This window comes from Neovison vison, chromosome 1 (assembly GCF_020171115.1).
Source record: "Neovison vison isolate M4711 chromosome 1, ASM_NN_V1, whole genome shotgun sequence".
NCBI classification, from domain to species: domain Eukaryota; kingdom Metazoa; phylum Chordata; class Mammalia; order Carnivora; family Mustelidae; genus Neogale; species Neogale vison.
In genome coordinates, this window is record NC_058091.1 from 126,233,416 (window position 1) to 126,256,895 (window position 23,480).

At 45.8% G+C, this 23,480-nt stretch overlaps 1 protein-coding gene across 3 annotated transcripts; it reads right to left on the minus strand.

The window, feature by feature from the left end:
* Nucleotides 1–13,263: 13,263 nt before the first annotated feature.
* On the minus strand, nucleotides 13,264–22,721 carry SERPINB9 (serpin family B member 9). Of its 3 annotated transcripts, none has more exons than XM_044238395.1 (7): nucleotides 22,650–22,721; nucleotides 19,953–20,130; nucleotides 19,592–19,729; nucleotides 19,114–19,231; nucleotides 17,500–17,642; nucleotides 15,512–15,667; nucleotides 13,264–14,051 (listed from the first exon to the last, which is right to left on the minus strand). In XM_044238395.1, the coding sequence occupies exons 2-7, from the start codon at nucleotides 20,118–20,120 to the stop codon at nucleotides 13,647–13,649; spliced, it is 1,128 nt and encodes a 375-aa protein (XP_044094330.1). In that variant the 5' UTR covers nucleotides 20,121–20,130; nucleotides 22,650–22,721; the 3' UTR covers nucleotides 13,264–13,646. The 3 variants fall into 3 exon arrangements, with proteins under 3 accessions (XP_044094330.1, XP_044094321.1, XP_044094338.1); XM_044238386.1 differs by lacking the exon at nucleotides 22,650–22,721 and adding an exon at nucleotides 22,414–22,558; XM_044238403.1 differs by lacking the exon at nucleotides 22,650–22,721 and adding an exon at nucleotides 22,316–22,336.
* Nucleotides 22,722–23,480: the final 759 nt, after the last annotated feature.

The window sequence follows — 23,480 nt, forward strand, 5'->3', positions numbered from 1 at the left end:
CTCCCTCTGCCCTTCTTCCTGCTCTCACACACTCTCTCTCTCTCTCTCAAATAAATAAATAAATCTTTTTTTTAAAGAGAAGATATTTCCAGGACCATAGGGCAATTTGAATGTGGATTAGATATGAGGAAATAATTGTTCATTTGGTAAGTATGAATATGGTGTTTAATTATGAAGGAAAATGTCTTTTTCTTTAAGATTTTATTTATTTGAAAGAGAAAGAGACAGCATGAGAAAGAGCACAGGTAGGGTGGAGGGGCAGAGGGAGAAGAAGAAGCAGGATCCCCACTGATCACGGAGCTTGACATGGGGCTTGATCCCAGGACCCTGAGATCATGACCTGGGACCAAGGCAGACCCTTAACCGACTGAGCCACCCAGGTGCCTGGAAAATGTCTTTTTTAAAAAATAAATGCATACTGAAGTATTTAGGAGTAAAAGTCATAATGGATTCATTGATTTTTGTTTTCTTTAAGGCAAAGTCTGATCCCCGTTAAGGTTTTTCAATTCTAGACTTTCTTTGTCGTGTGTGTGTGTGTGTGTGTGTGTGTGTGTGTTTTAGTATCTACTTCTCTACTGGGTTTTCATATCTGTTCATTCATTATGCCATGTATTCCTTAAATCTTTTAACATTTTTATAACAGCTATATTGCCATCTTTGGCTGTTAATTTCAACATTTGCATGATTTTTGTGTCTGTTTCTTTTTGCTGCTTTTTTCCCCTGGCTATGGGTCATATTTACTTACACTTTCATATACTTAGTAATTTTTTACTCCGTGCTGGACATTGTGGGTTATGTTGCTTTCCTTCAAATACAGTTGAGTTTCGTTCTTACTTGGTGGCTCAGTTTGATGCTGCTGAGGTTAATTAAGCTTTATTAGCAAGGACTTAGAGTAGCCCTTATTCTTGGGATATATTAACCCTAGTCCTAAGGCCTGGGCTTCTTGGATTCTCAGTCAGATGCCCAAGTTGTTCAGCCAGGGTTTCTTAACTCTGAAAGTTCAGAAGTCTAACAATGCTGTCTAACTGCATTGCAGGACCATGCAATCTGAAATCTTTGTTCAGCCCTCATGACCCTGTCTGTTCCCTGCCAAATCTCCAAGAATCTCATCTCATCTTGCAGCTCACTATTCAGTTAGACTCAAGGAAATGCCTCTGCATGTCTTGGGGCTACTTTTCTGTGTTTCTCCTTTTTCTGTGGCACCATGTCCTCCAACTGCAACTGCTCCAGCAACCTTAGACTCTGATCTTGTTCATTCTACCCAGTGAGACTGCTCCTTTCTGTTTGGGCTCCTCTTCCCTGTGCTACAGTTTAGAAAGTGCACTCAGGTAGAATATAGACCCCATCTCATGTGTTGCCCATCTTTCAAAGATCACAGCCTTGCACTGTCCACTCAATTCCTGAAAGCAGCTAGTTCATATATATTGTCCAGTTTTATGGTTAACTACAATGGGAGGACAAGTCCAATACTTGTTACTGCACTTTGCCTAGAACTAGAAGTGACATCAACTTGCTTATTAATCTCTGAACTTCTGGTTTATCAACACCCATGGCATGAGGCGTTGGGCTAGATCAGTGGTTCTCAAACATTACTACCACTTGGAGGGACCTCATTCTCAGAATTGCTAAGGTCTGGCATGGAGTATGCAAGAATTTACATTTTGGGACACCTGGATGGCTCAGTCAGTAAAGTCTGACTCTTGATTTGGGCTCAGGTCATGATCTCAGGGTTGTGGGATCAAGGCCTGGGTTGGGCTCCGTGCTCAGTGTGGAGTCTGTTTATCCCTCTCCCTCTGCTCCCACCCCTGCTCATGTGTGTTCTGCCTCTCTCTCTCTCTCTCTCTCTCAAATAAATAAATAAATAAATAAATAAAATTTTTAAAAGAGAACGTACATTTCTAACAAATTCCCAGGTGATTGCAATGTTGCTTATATAAGACCACACTCTGGAGAACCACTGGACTAGATCTGTTGGGGGCCGCTGAGGCCCTGATGATGGTCAAGCCTCTCAGGGTTAAGGCCTGGTTTGCACGGTTCCTGCCATCTCTGCTGACCTGATATCTCTCCCTTAGACTAGATACCCATGACCCACTCTCCTGGGCTAGAGACTTGGGAGCATAAAAACTTCAGGGCCATGGCTCTACATGAACAAGCCTGGAAAAATCATCAGTTATCTCCAGACTCCAGGCAACAAAGACTAGATAACTTCAAAAAACAAACAAACAAACAAACAAGAAATCCATCATGTTCCTGCCTTCTCAGGACCCCAAAGACCTACTCGTATCTTGTAATCAGACCACTAAGTCCTTGCCTATTTTATGGCCACATCAGAATGTAGTGTGCCTTAAATATAATCTTTTCCTATTGTACTACTGAAGGTTAAGAACAATGATTACCCTTCCTCTACATATAGATACTTATTACTAATCTGTGTTTGTTCCTTTTTTTTCCATTACTCACTGTAAAAAACCTTTTGTACTGATGTAACCGTAGACAATGCCTATATAAGAAGCGTACCGATCAAATAAACTAGAGATGCCCGATTGCTGAGGACAACCTGTTGAGCGGATCTCTCATTCCTCTCACCAACACTGTCCATCCTTTGGGGACCCCTGGACCTGCTGAGGCTGGACCCCAGCAGCTTATACAAGACCACACTCTGGAGAACCACTGGACTAGATCTATATGTTTCAACTCTGATAGCACATAAAGGTTTTTAAAAATACCAATGTTGAAGCATCAACCTAAAATAACTAAACAAAAATTCCCAGTGGAAGCTAGGCTTGGGATGTTTGTTTGTTTTAATAGACCTATCTTTACAACGGTTCCATCCAACCTCACTTGTCCAGGAGGCCAAGGAGAACTAATTTTATGTGCAAACTTCAAGGTGCATGTCATTATTTTCTTTTCATTGATTTAATTATATTGGTTGTTAAAACTACATTTATGATAAAAATTCAAACATTGCAAAGGAATACACTGAAGAAAAGTAAAATATCCTGGCCTAGATAGGATGATAGTTCCCCAGGAGATTTTCCTATGTGGCCAGTGTGAAGAACCCCTAAGCTAGATGTTTCTATGGGGAACTAACTAGAAAGTGCTAACTTTCTAGAATTCCATGATATACAGAGGGGAACTTTCAAAGTAAGAGAGGGACAAGGACATTATTCACCTGGGGGAGGGAAAACAAAATGGCAGGACACGGAAGTCTTGCCAAGTAGAATTCTCAAATCCAAAAGCTGGGACACATGAGCACCTTAGCAGAGATGACACCTGAGAGAGGACTTTCAAAACTGCACCAATTTCAATTACGCAGGAGGCCCTCACACTCACAAAGCTGTATGTCTGGGTATAATTCTGCCCATATTCAGAACGATTTTTCAGTCCAAGCAACACTTTCTCCACATACAATATGAGTTTCCAGTGTAAAAGTTGGATTTGTTCTCTTGAATAAACTCTTACGCAGTTACAGAAGTTTTTTGAATTAGAAAAATCTTTGGGTATTACAGAGTCAATATTTTTATAGCTTAGATACACATTATTTAGCAGTTTATAAAGCACTTTCACATGCATATTTCATTACTTTACAGATGTTCTGTGTTTTGTGACTATAAGCCAAGCTGATATTATCTTTTATAAGGTTCAGAAAAGTTATATGACTTAGGAAAGCTTCTTTAATGGATCAGAGGCATAGCCTGGACTTTAAAGCTGATCGACTCTCTCCAAGCCCCAGGTCTTCCCACAAAACAACAGCTCTGGGTTTATGTGGAAAGTGAGCCAAGGAAGAAGTAACCACAGATCTTCATGGTCCTACTACACTTTTCACTTTCTTTCTCATTCCAACAGCACTGGCAGAGGTCCTCATGTGCAGTTCTATGAAGGTGTGGGAAAAAAAAACAATGTTTGATTGTATCAGTCAGGATAGGCTTGGTTACACTGTGATAACAAATAATCCCTCAAATCTCCATGGCTTGGAATAACCAAGAGTCACTCAATGTTCAGGCTGTATGTCCATTACAGATGGGCAGGGGCAGTGCAGCTCCCAGTCAGTGGTGGAGCCATCATCTGAAATGTTGCTGATGCCATGCTGGAACAACAAAAGGAATTCTAGCGGACCTCAAACTGTCAGTTAATATTCCCGTGTGTGTCCCTTCTACATATAACCCAGTAGCCAGAATGGGTCATACGGCCCCACAAGGGAGCCAGAGAAAACAATCCTGCCAAGTGCAAAAAGGGAGAAAGCCCAGAAACTTTTGGCAAATAATTCTAATGACTACAACACAATTCCTCCTCCATCTGCAGTGGAGACCTCTGGGCATCTGGACGGCAGTGTTTCCCCTTACCCCCAGGAAAAGCATGACCAAAGCAGAAGAGACATTCAGGAGAGGAAAACACACACACACACACACACACACACACACAGCTTCTTTGAAATCTGGATAGCAATGGTGCCATTTGCTTGAGAGGGCAACAGCAGTGGGGGGATCTGGAACCATAACACAGAGAGAAATGTATTTTGTGTGTTCAACAGTTTGCTGGCCTCAAAGACAGGTGGCTTCTCAGTAGAGCCCGCAGAGTGTTCAGGATTTGGAGGGGAGGAGAAGCTTGGCTGCTGTACAGCCCAGGGATGTGGAGGACAAGGGGGTGCTAGAGAAGCGGCCTCTTCTCTTTTCTCCTCTCACACAGAGGACTCTGCAAAGCAGGGTGATGGCCAGGCAAAGCTGGGCAGCAGTGAAGCAGGGGGTTAAGCTTGCCAAGAGAGGGAGCAATGCCAGTGGCAGCTCCCAGAGGCCATCTGACAGGGAGGAGGGAAGAACGCCTGTCAGACCTAAATCATCACTTCCTTTTAGCCCCTTCATCCCAATCATGCTTCTCCCCTGCCAGCCCACCACTCAGGACCCTCCCTTATGCTGCCTCTGGTTGTCCGAAGATGTCCCCTATGGCAGGGCCCCCACGAATGGCCCCCATCCTCAGGAAGAGAACAACCTGATTAACACAGGTTGTGTTAACAACCTGATTAACAGAGGCTAACATTCATCAAGCCCTTACTGTCAGTTCCCTATTGTCCCAAGTATACCACCCGAATCCTTTGAGACAGGCATCCTTACAGATGAGGCAGTCAGGCTGGAGAACTGCAGTCACTTAAGGGAGTCTAGTCAGTAAGTGGCACAATAAGGGTCACACCCCGGCTGTCCAGGTGCAGAACTCAGGTGCCTCACCACTGTGCTGCCTTTGCGCTCTGCTAATACATATGCCTGGTCAAACATGCCCCATGGATCTTGACTTAGGAAATTTCAGGCAACTCAGGGGCAGAGTTTTGCTTGGCCCCCAGCCAGAGGTCTCCCAGACGAGGGCCTTCTGGTGGACACCAGAGGACCCTCCTGTCATGCCAAGGCCCTCCTCTCCTTGCCCTAGGTAAGTCCAGAACCCTGTCCCAATTCTTATTCTTGCTGGACTTGAGTCCCTCCCAGCCCTTGCCTCCATTTCGGCTTTGTTGACCTAGATGCCTGCCTGGAAGCTCTGCTTCTCCAAGCTCTGGCCTGAAAGGAGCACAGAGCTCTCTCTTTGGAACCCAAACCTGGCTGCCATCTTCGGCTTACCTCTAGAAGGGCCCACTGACCAAGAAGAGGGTTCTTCCTTGAAGTGGAGGGAGTCATAGAGCTCATCTGCCAGAGGGCAGGCCCCAGGATGGTGGTGAGTGTTAGGTCCCCCAATAATGGGTCCGTGATTAAAGGAGCGAGACTGTATAAAGTGAAGGTCAAGCACAGCTTTATTCCGTGCCAAGCATCAAGAATCAAACTAACCTGCCAGGGCCACACCTCTTACAGAGAGGGTGACCTCTCTCTGTTTCATAGACTAGCTTTTAAGGGCAAAGGCCATGCGGTTGGGCCTGGCCACGCATAGGTGGCCAATGAAATTGTAACACACAGAGAAAGCTGCACATTGACCAACTGAATTACAATTTACCCTAGTAGATATTTGAATTAGCCTATTACCTTGGTCAGAATTGGCACCCAAAAGGTGCCCAGAGGGCGGGACCCATACTCCTTGGTAACTAGGGAGACAGTATGCATCCCCCCCACTGATCGGATGTCTCCACCTGGCCTGACCCACCCTTGTATTTGGGCTTTGTTACCTGGGGCTGGTTTCTGGGACTTGTTTTGAGTAAGCTCCCTGGGGGAGAGGTGGCAGGGACAGTTTAAGGGTTAAACTGTTTAACCTGGATGGGAGTGTTCTGGCTACAATAGGTCTTTACAGTGAGAATATCCTGGGCAGTGGACAATCAGAATAAATGCTGGCCAAACACAACCAATGAGACCATACCGCGGCATGCTTGTTAAAGATTAGCCTCATTGGGCTTCTCCCCAAGTTAATGAGTAATTCCAGGTCCTATACAGTCAATATCTAAAATCAGTGCTCATAGAAGGACATAACATCCTGGCTCTCAGAGCCTGCCCTCCTGACCCTTCTCAGCATCTACTCTGCAGTTCTCTCTGAATTGGAATCAGAAGCCTTGGCCTTAAGAAAATAGACACTGAGGTCTTGTCCCTGCTGGTGCAACTGTTTAGTTACTATACAAAACAGCCTTGTTTTCTAATCCACGAGATGCCTGGATCCTGGTGGTCCTTTCCTGTCTTCTCGTAAAGCCAGAATGACTCTCCCAGCACCCCGGGGCTCTCCAAGGACACCCGAAAGACTCAGCTGACCACTGAGAGCGCTATCAATCCCAGAGTCCCCTCCCCCACCTCTAAAGCGTCCTGCCGCTCTTGCCCCTCCTCTTCCGGTTCCAGCGATGGGGCCTCCGCCGGGTGGCTGAGGGGAGTAGGGGAGGAGGGCTGTGGGGAGTAGGGGAAGGAGAGGCTCGGGCCTGGAGGGCGGGGATAGAACCCATCAAACTCGGAGGGGCCGGGAGGGGTGGGCCGGGGACCCGGGGAGGGGTGGGCCGGGGACAGGGCGAGGCCGGGAGGTGCGGGGCTGGGGCCTGAGAGGGGCGGGGCTAGGGCCGGGGCGGGGCGGGGCGGGGGCGGGAGGAGGGCGGAACCGGGGCTTGGCTGGACACCCGGATACCTGGTCCGCACCGCGGAGCAGCTCTCCCATCTACCGCATCCGACCCCAGCTCCTCACTCCAGGCATTTCCTATACGTAATACCAGTTCATCCTGTCCACCCAGGCTGGGGGTCCCAGGGTGGTGGCGCGGGGTCTGGGGCATCAATAAACCATCCTTCCTTGGAGAGATGGAATTTCAGATCCTAGCTACCCTCGCCATCCAGCTCGATTCGCCTGAAACTTCCGGCGAGAGACCCTCCTTAATGTTTAAAGAAAACAAGGACACATCACTGGCAGAACAACGTTTCCACGTTACTGGCCTGGTGTGCCTGGTGCTGTCTGGGAAGCACCAGCTTCAGCAGCATTCGACCTGTATATTGGCAAAAGACCCCGCACTCCCAAAGGCCCTGTCCCTGATCCATGCTCTGTTGTCCTGTCCTGAAACTCAAACAAGAGACCTTTGCTCTGGGCCTCGTGTAAATTGTGTAGCTAGGTGCTGAGTGCTGGAAATCCAGCTGTGGGACACGCCTGCCCTCCAGGAGCTGGTTGGTGAATAGTTTCATTTATATTCAGTGCACCAAATGCCTCAACTTCAAAGAATTAAACACACAGGCAGAGTATTTCACCCACAAGAATTAGTGAGTGTTAACTGCTGATGGGGAGTTAGGGCTGAGGGAGGTGAAGAGAGGGGAAGGGTGGGGAGGAAGGCTTTAGAGGTAGCATGGGCAAGCATGAAACCCAAGAGGAAAGACAGAGCATGGAATCGTCAGGAAAGTAAAAATAATATAGTCAGGCTAGAGTTGAGGATTATCCTTGGAGAAAGGCAAAGGATGGATAGGAGAGTGGGTAAAATTAGGAAGCGTCTTGTATTAGCCCACTGGGACTGCCATAATAAAATACGGCAGACTGGGCGCTTACACAGCAGACATTCCTTTCTCACAGTTCTGGAGGCTGGAAGTCAGAGATCAAGAGGTCAGCAGGGCTGGTTTCTCCTGAGGCCTCTTCTTGGCTTGCAGAGGGCTGGCTTTTTCTCTGCTTATTTGTCCTTTTATCTCTTCTTCTTTTTAAAAGACTATCTATTGGTCAGAGAGAGCACAAGCGGGGGAGCAGCAGGCAGAGGGAGAAGCAAACTCCCGGCTGAGCAGGGAGCCTGATGTGGGACTCGATCCCAGGACACTGAGATCATGACCAGAGCTGAAGGCAGATGTTTAACTGACTGAGCCACCCAGCTGCCCTCTTCTTTTTGTAAGGACACTTATCATGTCAGATTAGGATCACACCCTTCTGACCACATTTAAGTTTAATGACTTCCTTATAGGCTTGATGTTTCAACATAATCACATTCTGTGGTACTGGTGGGGGTGGTGTGGGCATTGACATGTACATTTGGCGGGAGCACAACCCAGTTCCATACTGGTTGGCTCTAAGAGGGAGTTTAATCTTTATCTTAAAGGCGGTGTGAAACTGCCCGTCCTCATCCACATAACCCTCGGAAATATAGGGGCAAAGTATATGAAGTCAGTTTTTAAAAAGCCAGAAATGAACCTTATTCATGAAAAGAGGAAGGTACTTGTTTGACTGACATTCTTATTAAAATTTCTTCTAAAAGCCAAGAATAAAATATTTTAAAACTGTTTATGTGGATTTTATTCCAGTTTCAAAACCATGTCACTCAGAATCATACATGGGATTATATCCTAGAGTTCTTCCTTTGAATTACGTGCAGATCACAGGATTAGATTTTCCTAGCGGAAGCATTAAATAACATTGAGACAGAGAGAGTAAAAACTAGAAGTTTTCCTCCCATTCCCCCTCCAAAACTTTCCCAGAGATAACCTCTGTTAGCAGTGAAGGCTTAGCCTTTTAAACCTTTTCCCAGAGACTCACAAACATGAATTTACATGTAGACATACAGGGTCTATTCATATAAATGTGTGCATCGTGCTAGGCACATTGGACTGTAAGCTGTATTTTTCACTTAATTCATTTTCATGATCTTTTCAGGAACTGTATATAGACCTTCCACAATTTAAAGAAATGTTCTACAAAGTATTACATAATATAAATGACTTAAATTCTTCTCCTGTTGCAGAAAAAATAAAATTCAAAGAGTAAAATTTTAAGGCACCCAATTGGTGTCCCTGAGAAGTGGAGAAATTGCTTGGTGTGGAAAACCTACACAGCTGGTGTCAGAGGTACTTAGTAGCAGGAGGGAGAAATAGTGTTTCTCTTTAGTATGTATTAAACTTTAATTGTTAGCTTATATGTCACCCATAACCAGATAAGGGAAAAATGTTCTCACTTAAAATTATTACAATGAGGGGCGCCCAGGTGGCTCAGTGGGTTAAGCCTCTGCCTTCTGCTCAGGTCATGATCCCAGGGTCCTGGGATGGAGCCCCAAATCAGGCTCTCTGCTCGGCAGGGAGCCTGCTCCCCCCCCATGTCTCCCCTCCCCAGCCTGCCTCTCTGCCTACTTGTGATCTCTGTCAAATAAATAAAAACTTTAAAAATAAAATTATTACAATGACAATAAAAATTTAAAATAACCATAAGAAACAAAACTCAGTCTCTCTCTCTATATATATACACAAAGATATATAAAAAAGTATTTGAATAAATGGAGACTCCTCACATCTTCCCAAACAAGACTAAACTCTGTAAATAGATTAATTTATCCCTGGATTTATGTTTAATGTCACACTAATTCCTCCAAAAAATACCAAAGTTAAAAACATTATTTTGAGTATTGCAAAAGTATTCTGATGTTCACCTTGAAGAATGAAGTTGAGAAAAATCACATGAACACTGGGGAAAAACAGACTATTTAATTATTATTACAAGTGAGAAATTGGCCATTTGTAAATAAATACAATAATATTTTCTCTCAAATGTCAACAACACAAAAACAAATGTCAGAGGGATTAAACAGTTAAATCTATCAAAAACATAACAGTTTAGAAGAAAATATAGGTGATGAACTGGCTTCAATGGGAAAGTATTTTTAAGAATTGAAAGCAGTGTCTGGTTGCAAACCACTGGTTTCTGGCGAATAATGGAGTGTCCTTGGGGCATGATTCTCTCAGAGTTTCTATCAAAAAGGATTGGGTTCTTTGGAGTTTTGTATAAACACTAGTGGTCTGTAATAGCTGGGACCTTTTTTATCGGTGGCTTTATATAGACCCCCCGAGTTTGTGTTCTGTCCGTGAATGTCAAAGCTAAGAACATTACCTGGGGTCCCAGAACACGGAGGTATATAGGAAGTTCCAGAAGGTTGGGGGAGGGGCAGACCCTTTGAAACTTCTGGAACATTCCATGCAACTCCAAGGAGGGTGGTCAATAAAGTTTATTAATCATCCAAAAAAAAAAAAAAAAGAATTGAAAGCAGTGTCAAAATCACTAAGGAAAAACCTAGATTTGACCAAAAGAATAAAAAACCCCTATTCATTAATAAAATATCATAACAAAATTTATGAAAAGTTTCTCAGCAGTAAAAGAAATACAACAGGTATATAAACAGGTATATATTCTTATATAATATATTCAGTAAACATGTTTAATCTACATAAGCAAAACTTGTAATTTGTTAAACTATGTGTGTATATATATATATATTGTGTATATGTGTGTGTATATATATATATATATATACAGTGTATATGTGTGTGTGTATATGTATTTTTTTTTACTCAACATCATCTACCCATAAGACTGAATGTCCACCTACTGTGTACTTTAGTTTCTAACTCCTACATAATATCACAAAGTATGCCCACATATTCATTATCTATTCCCACTGAGAGGGACACTTAGCTAGCTTCCAACTCATTGTCAACATAAATGAAGTTGCAGTGAACACCCTCGTGACCGTGCCTCTGTGGGCCTGGGCCATGACATCACTGGGCCACAGACCCAGAAATAAGCCTGCTGGAGCCCAGAGCAGACACCAATAGAGTTCACTGCCAGAATGCTTCCTAACTTGGCCAAATGTTCCTGTTCCCACAAGTGCTCCTAAATTTCCCTACTTCCTGGATGACGCTGCACAGTATCCAACTTTCTGACACCAGTCTGATGGATGTACAGCAGTAGCTCATGGTATTTCATTTGTATTTTTCTGATTATTAATTGGCTGTGTTATTCTCTTTGATTTGCAGGATTTCTTTGTATATCCTAGCGTTAATTCCTTACTGATTTTTTATAATATCTTCTTTTAGTCTGATCATGGTGTCCTTCATAGAATGGATTTGGGGTGTGTGTGTGTGTATATATATATACCCCAATTATATAATTTTTCACCTTATCACTTGTTTAGATATTATCTTTTTTATCTACTATCAACATCCTTTTTCAATTCAAAAGCAGTTAAAAAAATTAAGTTGGACCCCTATGTCACATCATATATATCAGAACAGATTAACATTCTAAATATAAGAGCTAAAATCATAAACATCTTAGGAGAAAATAGTTGTAAAATTTCCTGACTTTGGATTTGGCAAAGGACTCTTACATATGAAACCATAAGTCTGAGTAACAAAAGAAAATATAGATAAACTGGATTAAAAAATGGATAAAAAATTAGATAAACTGGATGTCACTGAAATTAAAAACCTTTGTGGATCAGAGAGCACTACCAAGAAAGGGAAAATATAACTTACAAGACAACCCAGTGAAAAAATGGACAAAGGACTTGAATAGACTTATCTCCAAAGGAGATATTTAAATGGGCAGGAAACACAGGAAAAGATGTTCAGCCCTAGTAGTCATTAGGAAAATGCAAATAAATCACATGAGATTTCGCTTCCCACCCACTAGAGCGGCCATAATATTTTTAAAAAGAGGAGTGGAAAATAACAAGTGCTGGCAAGGATGTGAAGAAATCGGAACCCTCATACAACACCTACCCAAACAAACACATGAACATGCGTGTTTGTAGAAAGATTACTCATCAATAGCCAAAAGACGGAAACAAATCAAATGTCCATCAACGACATTTCGGCTACAGCTCTACGGTGAAATATTATTCAGTCATGGAAAGAGGTGAAGTACACGCCACAACATGAACAAACGTGTCCTGCCGAGGAAACGCCAGAAACAAAAAGGTCATACGATATATAACTCACTTTTATGAAGTATCCAGAGTCGTTAAATCTATAGAGGTAGGAAGCAGATTGGCAGTTCCCAGGAGTTGGATAGGAGAGAAAGGGGGAGTAACTACACAGGGTTTTCCTTTGGCGTGATGAACATTTTTTGGAACTAGATAAAGGTGGTGGTAGCACATTTTTAATATACTAAAGGCCACTGCTTTGTTCACTTTAAAGTGGTTAATTTTACGCTATGTGAATTTCATCTCAATAACAAATTCTTTAAGAAGACCCCAACAGGGCCACCTGGGTGGTTCAGACAGTTAAGTGTCTACCCTTGGCTTTGGTCGTGATCTCAGGGTCCTGGGATCAAGCCCCACTTTGGGCTCTTTGCGCAGTGCGGAGTCTGCTTCTCCCTCTTCCTCTGCCCTTCCCCACTGCTCATGCTCTCACTCTCTCACTCTCTCTGCTCTCTCTCTTCAAATGAATAAATAAAATCTTAAATAAAAAAAAGGCCCCAATAATGTCACAGATATCTAAACACTTCTTTAAAAATTACAGAGCTCATCTCTGATCAAATTACTTATCGCTGCATTGTACATGGCACATAGACATGTAAAATACAGTCCCACCCCTGAGGAATTTAAGGTCTAGCTGGAGAACACAGATGATTAATAAATAAAGCAACCGCCGTAAGAAAACTGCCCTCCCTCAGTATGCACTCAGAGTTCAAAGATGCACATCGCTTATGCAGAAAAGAAAAATATCCCTGGAGAAGATGCCATCAGAAATGAACTTTAAGAGTTGGGCAGGATTTTTGTTAAGGCTGGAGGTGGAGAAAACAGAAGAAGAGCAGGCAAGGGGATCCCTTCAAGGCAATCCCTTCAAAGGGATCACAGGATAAGTGTAAGGACATTAGCTTGTCCAAGCTAGCTGTCACAGAAGCTACTCTGCTACTCTGGTAGGAAAGACCAGGTGTCAAAGACACCATGACTCCGCCCCTTTGTCTCTAATGCCTGTGGTCCTTTTTGCCATCTGCTTGGTGATGCGTGGAATGTCACCCCAAGATAAAATAAAAATGTGCATTAAAGCAGCTTTCTAAAAAGCCCAGGCACCAGGCAGACTATAAAACAGTAGCTCTAGCTAGCGGCATTTATTACCACTGAAACAGGCTAAGGCAAGTCTGCCAACAGGATTTGAGGTACAAGGCAGAACAGTGTCACTAGAATGAATTACACGTGAAATGAGGGGGGAGTAAGTCTGGGGCCATCTAGGGAAACCTGACATTCGATCCTATGGGATTCGGAGTGTACTTTAAATACTACAGGGAATCATTAAGGTCTCTTGTCCCATGCTCTTGGGGCTGATGAGTGGTCAGGATGGGGACAGCTGGGTGTGGACAAGCATGGGACAGAGATACAGGAGGAATCTGCCCTCCCCTTTGCACTGGGCTTCACGGGCCCATCTTCCTGGGGTTGTGGCGCAGGACAGGAGGACACAGAAAGAGGGAAATGTTCACCCTTACGGAGAGGAAAACCTGCCACAGAACAGAATAGTGTTGGCTGCATTGTGCCTAATGAAGAAAAGGAAGGGGTGGTCGGCGCAGAACGTGGGGCCAGGGTCCATACAACATTCCACAGCCACGATGGCTGACGCGGCTGCGGCCTCCGAGCCTTCCTCATTCACCTCCACAAAACTCTTGTGCAGGAACTGGGACAGACACAGATCTTTCTCTCCTGACATGGCCGAGAAGTCAGCCGCGCCCTCCTGAAAGGCATCAACCATTCCCAATCCCTGGAGCATGGATGCCATGTCATAATCCTCTTCCAGCTGAAATCTCGGAAGGGAAACTTCCACCTCTGTGCTCTGCATCCGGTCTGGCTGGGTCCACGCTCTGAATTTCTCCAAAGTGAGACTTTTTTCCACCTGAAAGACCAGAATTAGACATTCAAACTCATACCTCTGTACATATGGACACACACATCCTCTCCGGCATGGGTGCTGACGGTCACACAGGACCACGGGCACCTTTCTGCGGCGGGATATTTGTGAGACCTCGGACTTGCGCTATTCCAGCCACGGCTCCCCTGCCCAGCACGTGAGGCCGCGCAGAGGCACAGAGACAGGGCTGCGCCTCTTCTCACCCAACACTCTCTGTGAGACATCCATCCTGACAGCGCTTCTCCCTCTCTGACTTTCTCCCTGCTGACTTTCACTGTCTTCTTTTCTTTTCTTTTAACTGTGCTAATTTTTGGAGATGAGGCATTGCTGGTAAGAAAAATGACTGGAAAACAAAGTGCTCTTGCCAGAGCTTTTTGCAAGAGGCACAATCCTGTGTACATTCTGAAGAGCACTCAGGTGGGAAGGACAGACAGAAGCCCATGCCTGCAGCTCTGCTCCCAGAGGACCCTGAGGACAATGGGCGTGCTGTGTGTGCCCCTCAGTGCCTGGACCTAGACCCTGCTGGGCCGTTGCTGACTCACACTGGGGATCCACGCTGAAAGGAAGCAGAGTGAGTTGGGAGTGCCGTTTGGGACTGTTTCTGGCTCTGCTCTCCTGAGTTTCAGGCTCTTGGTATTTAAAATATAACACAGGGCGGGGAGCCTGGGTGGCTCAGTGGGTCAAAGCCTCTGCCTTCAGCTCAGGTCATGATCCTGGGATCCTGGGATCGAGCCCCGCATCAGGCTGTCTGCTCAGCAAGGAGCCTGCTTCCCTTCCTCTCTCTCTGCCTGCCTCTCTGCCTACTTGTGACCTCTGTCTGTCAAATAAATAAATAAAATCTTTAAAAATATATATATATATAACACAGGGGCACCTGGGTGGCTCAGTCGGTTAAGCGTCTGCCTTTGGCTCAGGTCAGGAGCCCAGGGTCCTGGGCTCGAGCCCCACATCGGGCCCCCTGCTCAGTGGGGAGTCTACTTCTCCCTCTCCCTCCGCCTCTGCCCCACCCAACTGCTCTTGTGTGCTTGCATTCTCTCTCTCTTTCTCTCAAATAAAATCTTTAAGAAATAAAATAATGCTAACAACAATGACTATGATAATAATAACGAATCACATTCATTCAGGGCTTATTAGGTACCAAACAATGTGCTAAGCTTGCAACTCAGACCACCCCCACTTTATCCTCCTAATAACTCCCAGGAAGATGTTACCACCATTCCCATTTTTGAGGTGCAAAAACAGAGGTAAGGAGTTTGGCGAGATCACACAGATAATAAGGGGGAACAGTGGGTCCTGCATGACAGTTTGGTTCCAGAGCTCGATGCCCAGATACCGTGCTCTGTGGCCTGGTGGCCCACATCACTGCCTTCAGAGATAAACATAAACACTGAAAGTGGAGAGTGGGTTCTAGCAGGAAGGGTGCAAAAGGTACCCCGGGTTCTCACCGAGCTTAGATCCACATTCTCGTCCGGGAGCAGAATGATCATGCTCAGCTCCTTACCCACGTAGGGGAGCTCCAGGATCTGGGTCTGCACCTCTTTAATATAGGCGAGCTTAAACATAGCCTCCTGAAACATCATCAGCACTGGCCTTTGTTCCTTCTGTTGGGAAGGAATAGATGAGCATGGAATTAAAAACAGGTTCTTGAAAGAGCCAAGAGAATTTCCCAAAAGAGCTATAATCGACTCCAGGAGTGTTTTCAGCACCCATGATGGACACAATGTCCGTGTGCTAGGTCTGACTCTTTCCCATCATCGTTCTGAGGATCTCTGTCTGGTAAACGGATACGGCTCTAGCCTCAGCAAAAAGATGTTTTATTCAACAAAATAAACGTTGACACCCTGCATTTTCCACAGGAGGAAATCATATTTTCTTCCTGTAAAATACACCCAGCAAAGGGGCACCTGGGTGGCTCAGTTGTTAAGCATCTGCCTTTGGCTTAGGTCATGACCCCAGGGTCATGGGATCGAGCCCACACTGGGCTCCCTGCTCATCGGGGATCCTGCTTCTTCCTCTCCTGCTCCCCCTGCTCATGTTCCCTCTCAAGTTGTCTCTCTCTATCAAATAAATAAATACATTTTTTTAAATATGCCTGGCAAATGTATCTAAGGAAACAATAGAATCAAATACAATGAAATAGAAAATCATTTCTCTTAAACTGGAAAAAAGTGTTTATGGTAAAGAGGAAGAGATTGAAGAGTTTTACAGCAGTATGACTGGTGGTTTACGGAGAGAGCCCGTCAGGAAGCAGTCTGCCAGCAAGTAGAAAGATTTCTATTTCTCCTCCTGTATTTAAATCCAGTTGCCCCAGCTCTGAAACTCTAATCCAAGGAAATGATTTTTTAAAAATACATAGGAGGTATATGCACGCAGAATTTAACTGCCGTACTATACTCATTAAAGTTTTAAAAGTTGATGTGTATTATAGAGGGCACAGCTTGCATGGAGCACTGGGTGTGGTGAAAAAATAATGAATACTGTTTTTCTGAAAATAAATAAATTGGAAAAAAAAAGTTGATGTGGATCAGCTATTATAAAAATTAAAACAGTTTCTAAAATTGTTGCTAAAAAAGTTCTTCCCCTCCCACTTTTGTAACTAGAGGGCTGATTATGGAAAGTACACCTTACAGCCCCCTCCAAAAAAGGTTTTACCTGTACAGGACAAGTTTCCTAATTGCATTAAAATGCAATTTTTTTTAGAGGCTTGGAGATTTGGCAAGCTATTTTAATGCCTGTCTGAACTGAAGTTATACCTTAAGACTAACATATTTTTCAGTTAGTTTTAACGTATTAAAAACTTATAAATGGGGGCACCTGGGTGGCTCAGTGGGTTAAGCCGCTGCCTTCGGCTCGGGTCATGATCTCAGGGTCCTGGAATCGAGTCCCACATCAGGCTCTCTGCTCAGCAGGGAGCCTGCTTCCCTCTCTCTCTCTCTGCCTGCCTCTCCATCTACTTGTGATTTCTCTCTGACAAATAAATAAATAAAATCTTAAAAAAAACTTATAAATGATTAACAATAATTAAAAATAATTCAACTCTATATTTATTTTAAATTTTCAGCTATCTGATTAAAGAAAATTCACTCCTTCTCTCCTCTCCCCTAACACATACACCTATCACACATCCTTAACACTTGTTTTTTTGCTTTTCTGTTAAGCAACTTGGGCTTAGAGGAAGTCTGAAGTTTCCAAAACTTAGGTGGCAGTAATGGTGGCCGCCAAAATTAGAGGCATTAGGAGCAGCAACAAAATGCAAAAAATCAGAGGCAGCAAATAATTTTTATTTCTCAGTGCTCTCCTCCTGTGCTTCAAATTTCATTCAGAAATGCACTTTCAAAATTATTTCTAACCAGTCATTTATGTCTTTACAAAGTTAACTTTTTCCAATCAATTTCTTCATGAAACTAGCACAATTTTTGAAAGCATCTCTCACCTGGTTTATTTTAAAAGGCATTTCCCTTGTGTAGCTTTTGTTGAACTGTTCATCCCACCTTCCTTTGAAGTAGATGGCGCTGACAAGAACCAACCTGGTGTCTGCACTGACTGAGTTACCTGGCAGCACCTCTCGGATTTTACCTTCCAGGAAAAGCAGAGAATATATTCAGTTGGTTTTCACAGAAGTGTGGTGGAAAAATTGTGATAAGGCTTACTGGCAGATCTTTGGTTATTAATCAAGAACACAACAGTCTTTTCGTTTCCAAGTTTGCTGAGTTTCGATTGATAAGTACAGAAATAAACAACACATACAAGTGGTTTTCATGGTCAGGTCACCAGTGCTGTGGGCACACCCACAAGGTGGATGATGGTGAAATGTTTCTAAATCACTCAAAGTAAAACACGACACGAGGTCGGACAACAAGGCAAGCAGGGATGGGCTGGGAGGGACTTGGGTTCTTTCAGGTGCTAAAATGGAGTGTTTGATTTAAAGCATCAAAGGTACAACCAGTGCTAACATCCCACAACTATGCCCACATGTCAGAGGCAGCCAGAGGGGAAAGAGCTGAAAACGGGCAGCATGGGTGCTTTGAGGAGCTTCTGGAAGCATGTGGAAGAGATTTCACTATTTGATCCTCTAAACAAAACACCAGACATTCCTAGAAAAGATAAGGTACTTAAGTGAAAGATACTCCCTTCTTCCCTAGATGCCTTTCCAATGAACTAAGAGCATCTCTGCTCATTTGCTGCCTCCAGATACCATAAGTGGCGAATATTCCAAGAAGAAATGGTAGCAATAACTGCTAACTCTCTAAGGAAAGGCAACCTGTTGTTCTTTGTTGTCTGATGTATTGACAGAAATAGGAGTGTTCCTAGTGGTACTAAGTGGAGTTGGTGCAGAGGGCGCCCAATGGTTCAAATGTCACTGAACGTGCAGACCAAGATCAGAACGTGTCATTCTGTAAAACAAAATCGAATAAGGCTCAACGCCAAACAAAGGATGATTTCAGTCTGTAGAACTGATCAGTACTGAGAGAGCCATTGGCCTACCAAATCTAGGATCATCAAACCTAAGTAAAGGAGTGTGCGTAGAAGACATAAAAGCTGCAACAGAATTAAGAATAAGTAAGCTTAATGGGCAGGGTAAAGGTGGTTGTAAGGGAGGTTCACAGAGAATTTCAAAGCCTAAGTGTATGTCTCAGAGAAGATTTGACCAATAGCCTCCTTCCCATGGGGGTGATGAGTTCACCCAACATGGGAACATTACAGGCTAAGTGAAAGTATATTTCAGTGTAAGTTATTAAACCGGAAACCTGGCTTATGAGTTTCTTTGGACATTTGTATCAGTCTTTCTGGTCCCAGGAGAATGGACAAAATTAAGTCTCTGTGGTTGAAAACCCTGAGCATCTGATCGGAACCACTGTGAGTCCATCAAGGTCAAAATATGCCAAGAGGCCCAGTCCGTGAGCAGACTCTGACCATCTGAAACACTAGTGCGATCAAAGCAGCAGGGAAAGTAAGGGGAAGAAGAGGGAGGGAAGGAGAACCAGGGGAAAGAGGGGACGGCAGGGGGAGAAGGAAGAAGGAGGAGGTAATAACATATGATTCTGACCTTCAGTCTTTTTGGAGACCCAAGTGTTGATGTGTTCCCTGGACTGTTCTGCAGCATTGGCAAAGGAAAGCTGCTCCAGTTCAGCATGGTAGAACCGAAGACAGGATTCCTTAAAGGTCTTTGAAGAGAAAAACGTTCAGTATAATTATCTTCCTAAAAAAAAGTTTAACTTCCAAGAAAATTCGAATCTTACATACATTTTATTAAAATGAGTATACATCTCTTAAAAATGGTCATATCTTAGTCTACTAAGTACTAAAATATCAGAGTTTATAAATAGGAAAGTACCAAGCCATGAATAACCAGAAATGGCTAAATGAATTTGAGAAGTGATTCAATTTTAAATAACTCAAGGCACAGTTATGGAATTACGATTTCTTTTAAAAAGATGTTTAGCATCATTTTCAGCTCTCCCAGATCTTGCTTTCTGACTCCATAGTTTGACTACAACTTTAAACCTTCTGCTGACTCAACTTACCGAGAGGAATTCGCAAGTCTTTTCTCCAAAGAGCCTGTTGGCTATTCTGAGCAAGTACTGGGTACCACATTTGTTCACTTCAGCAAGAAGTGACTGGAAATTCTGGTGAATGTCTTTCTCTGTGCTTAATGAAAGCACCTGTTGAGAAAAATAATCTCAGTGAAGGAGATTCCCAGCCTTCTCCTTTGTTCTTGGTCCCCAGGCAGCCCCACTGGACAGAAATAAGCACAGGTGTGTATACACACTGGGCTCCCCTCCCATCCAGCTTTATGGCTGTTCTGGAGCCTGAGGTACGAAGCTGGGTGATGGACCCTAACAACTGAAAAGGCAGTCCCAACTGTGGGGTGAGAAGCAAGCTTACCTGGGCCATCTGGGCAGCAGTGTTTCCTTTTGCCCCCAGGAAGACCATGGCGAGGGCAGAGGAGATGCTCACAGGAGAATAAAACACGTTGTGTGAAGGGTTGTCTTGACATAGGATCTTGAAAAGCTGGATGGCAAAGGTGCCATTTGCTTCAGAAAGAGCATCCATTATGTGGGGTCTGAAGCCAGAGCATAAAGAGAAAGTCTGCCTCAACACACACCCTCCACACATTACTGACCTCACATGTGGCAATTTTGGAATTGTACTTTTTTTTTAACATAATAAAGCTCATAAATATCTTTTTAAAAGATTTTATTTATTTATTTGACAGACACAAATCACAAGTAGGCAGAGAGGCAGGCAGAGAGAGAGAGAGGAGGAAGCAGGCTCCCTGCTGAGCAGAGAGCCTGATGTGGGGCTCGATCCCAGGACCCCGGGATCATTACCTGAGCTGAAGGCAGAGGCTTTAACCCACTGAGCCACCCAAGCGCCCCAAAAGCTCATAAATATTCTAAGTTGAAGAAAACACATTTCCTGTTGCTCTCTCCAAAAAGTAAGTCCAAATTTTAAGATAATTAGCGAAGTGTCGCACTGGCAGAAGATCAAACCGGCTTGAGAGCCTTGGGGGAAATGAAGAGCAATGGTTCCCGGGCACAGACATACAGCAGCACTCAGCCTCCAGAGACCAGGGAAACCCAGTCTTCTCCATAATACTCTCTTCTTCCATACATTTATGGAGAGAATTCCTGAGAGTTTCAGTTACACAAAGATCACAGTCTCTCATTAGCTGATTCTTGAGAAATGTTTGAGATGCTGGTAAGTGAAGAGAGAGAAGCTACAGCTGGGTATGAAATTGGCTGTGAGGGTCCCCCTGGCGCGGTGGGGCCAGGGGACAGCCAATGTGCTCTCCTAATGGGCCGCCCACACCAGCACCCCCAAAGCCAGTTAACTCTGGATATCTCATAACCCAACTCAGAGTGCCCCACCATTGCTAGCCAGTGGCTAGGCATCACAGGACCCTCGGACCTCGGAACTAAACGTGAAGACACGGCATGTTTTTGTTCCACAATTCTTTAGCTAACTCAGAAACACGGATTTGGGAGTTTTACTCCTTAGTCTCAGAAAAAGCCACTAGAGTGAACTGTGCGGGAGAGGGCGAAGCCCAGACCCTGGGAACGCCAGAATGGAGAGGTCAGGACGAACAGAGAAGGGCCCAAGAAAGAGCAAAACCACTGAGAATGGGCCAGTAATCTGCGTAGCTACAGAGGTCAGAAGCATAAATGTGACTAGGCAGGTCTGCTGACCACACACAGCTCCCACCCCCCAGGCCACGCTTCTCCAGGGAATTAACTGAGGGTGGAAATGAGACCCTCACACACGCAACTGCTGGTCTCACACCCTGGGAGACCTCCCAGACTTCTCCTCTCCTGCCCTCATCCCCTCGCACACATCACCAAGGCTTGCCTTCTGCTGTCTACATGGCTCTTGCACCCCTCTATTTCTCTTGAGCCTGCACCGAGTGTAGACCACCTGCTCCCTTTCCCCAATGCCGCCTCAGAACAGAGCCACCCTCCTCCTCTTCCCCCGCCCCACATACTCCATTCCGATAGAAAAGCAGAGCCCTTCAGCCCTCCTCTTAAACCTCAGGACCCTTACAATAAGCTAAGCTCACTTCGTTTACATGGCTTACCCTCCACCTGCCCGCCTCTGGCTCCAGCCTCCGCCTCTACCCACCCTGACCGCCTTTCATTCCCTCCAAGTCATCCCTGGGCCTTTGAAAACACTGTTTATCCAGCTCAGTGCTCCCTACGCTGATGAATGGCACTCAGGCCTCCTCTGCACTGGAACATCCTAGCGTCCAGAGACTTCCGAAGGCCCGCCCTAGACAGGGATCCCTTCGCCCGACCGCCGACCCCCTACCTCCCCCCCGCGCATTACTGCTTGGCCCACTGTGGTCCCCCTGGACTGGAAGCTTTGCGGGGCGAGGGCCAGCAAGAGAGCTCGGGAAATGGGAAGTTCTCTACGAATTTGTGTGGAATGCCTGAAAGGATTAGGGTGGCTGAGAAGTGCTTGGATTTGCCGCTGCACACTGGGGATTTCAGCAGGAAAGAGGAGAGGTAGGGAGGTGTCATTGCGCGGATCCCGAGGAGAGAGAAGGGGTGGGGAAGAAGGGCGGGTGGGAATGCGGCTGCACGGCGGCGGGGCGACGGGGAAGAGGCGTGGGAAGAGCGGAGAGAAGACCTACGCGGAGGGCCAGCAGCTGGGGCTAGTGGGGATCGGGAGGCACCAGCGGGGAGAGCGGTGCAGCCCCGCCGGCGCCACCGAGCAACTGCGCCACCGAGCAACTGCGCCACCGGACCCACCGAGCAGCTGCGCCACCGAGCAACTGCGCCACCGAGCAACTGCGCCACCGGACCCACCGAGCAGCTGCGCCACCGAGCAACTGCGCCACCGGACCCACCGAGCAGCTGCGCCACCGAGTCTCCGTCTCCGTCTGCGTCGGTCTCCGTCTGCGTCAGCAGGGAGAGGGCCGGGCCGGCTCGGTTTCCCTCCCGTCCTGGCGTCCAGTGTCCCGGCCGCAGCGCGGGGGTGCTCCCGGTCCGCCGTCCCCGCCCGGCCCCAGAACGCCCCACTAGCCGCCTTCAACACCGCGCCGCTCCTCCCGCCGCCGCCCTCCCGGCCGGATGCCAAGCCAACCTCTACAGCCGCGCCGCAGGTCCCCGCTCGGGTGACTGGTACCCGCAGGCCTCTGCCCGCCCCCCGGGCCCGAGACCACCTCTTGGCTTCCGCCTCTGCGGGGGCGGCGCGGGGGCGGCGCTCGGCAAACCCCCAGGCGCTTCCTGGCCCCGCCGCCCGAGGGGGACCCCGCAACCAAAAGGGCTGGAGGCGCCCGCGGTCCGCCAGGGGCCTCCGAAACCGATTCAGAAAGCAAAGGCGTTCAAACTGCAGGTGATCCGGCTATGGCCGCTGCGCTGGCGATCAGTGGAGGAAAAAAACGGGGATGGGGGCAAGGGCAGGACGCGAAGAACGCAGAAGTCCTGGCTTTTCTATTCTCAGACTCCCGTGTTAGAGTGGGAAGGGCTGTGAGTCTAAATTAGGGGGAGGCAAACCAGGCAACTAACTGTAATCACCGAGGCACATACTCTTAACGGGCTAACCCCTGTACTCACCTGACCCTGCCTCCCTTTAAAAGAAAAAAATTTTAGCAACTTTATTGAAATACACTTAATGCACCATAATATTCACCCTTTAAAAGTATACATTTCAGGGACATCTGGGTGGCTCAGTCGGTTGAGTGTCTGCCTTCCTTGCGCTCAGGTCATGATCTCAGGGTCTTGGGATCCAGCCCCCAGTCAGGCTCTCCTCTTCTCGCTCTCCTTCTGCTCCTCACCCACGCTAATGCTCTCTGTCTAGGTCTGCTCTCTCCCTCTGAAAAACAGAAACAAAAACACCTTAAAATACGCTTGTTTTAAAAGAAAAAGTGTACAGTTAGTTAGTTGTATACTGATACTAGATAGTTGTACAACT

What these genes read in the sequence shown, in the direction of transcription:
- SERPINB9 (XM_044238395.1), bottom strand. Translation starts at nt 20,120, where the DNA reads ATGGATGCTCTTTCTGAAGCAAATGGCACCTTTGCCATCCAGCTTTTC. An exon ending in TGCCTTTTAAAATAAACCAG is followed by an intron (nt 15,668 to 17,499) that starts GTGAGAGATGCT and finishes CCTTCCCAACAG; the next exon opens with AAGGAACAAAGGCCAGTGCT. An exon ending in AGAATGTGGATCTAAGCTCG is followed by an intron (nt 14,052 to 15,511) that starts GTGAGAACCCGG and finishes CTGGTCTTTCAG; the next exon opens with GTGGAAAAAAGTCTCACTTT.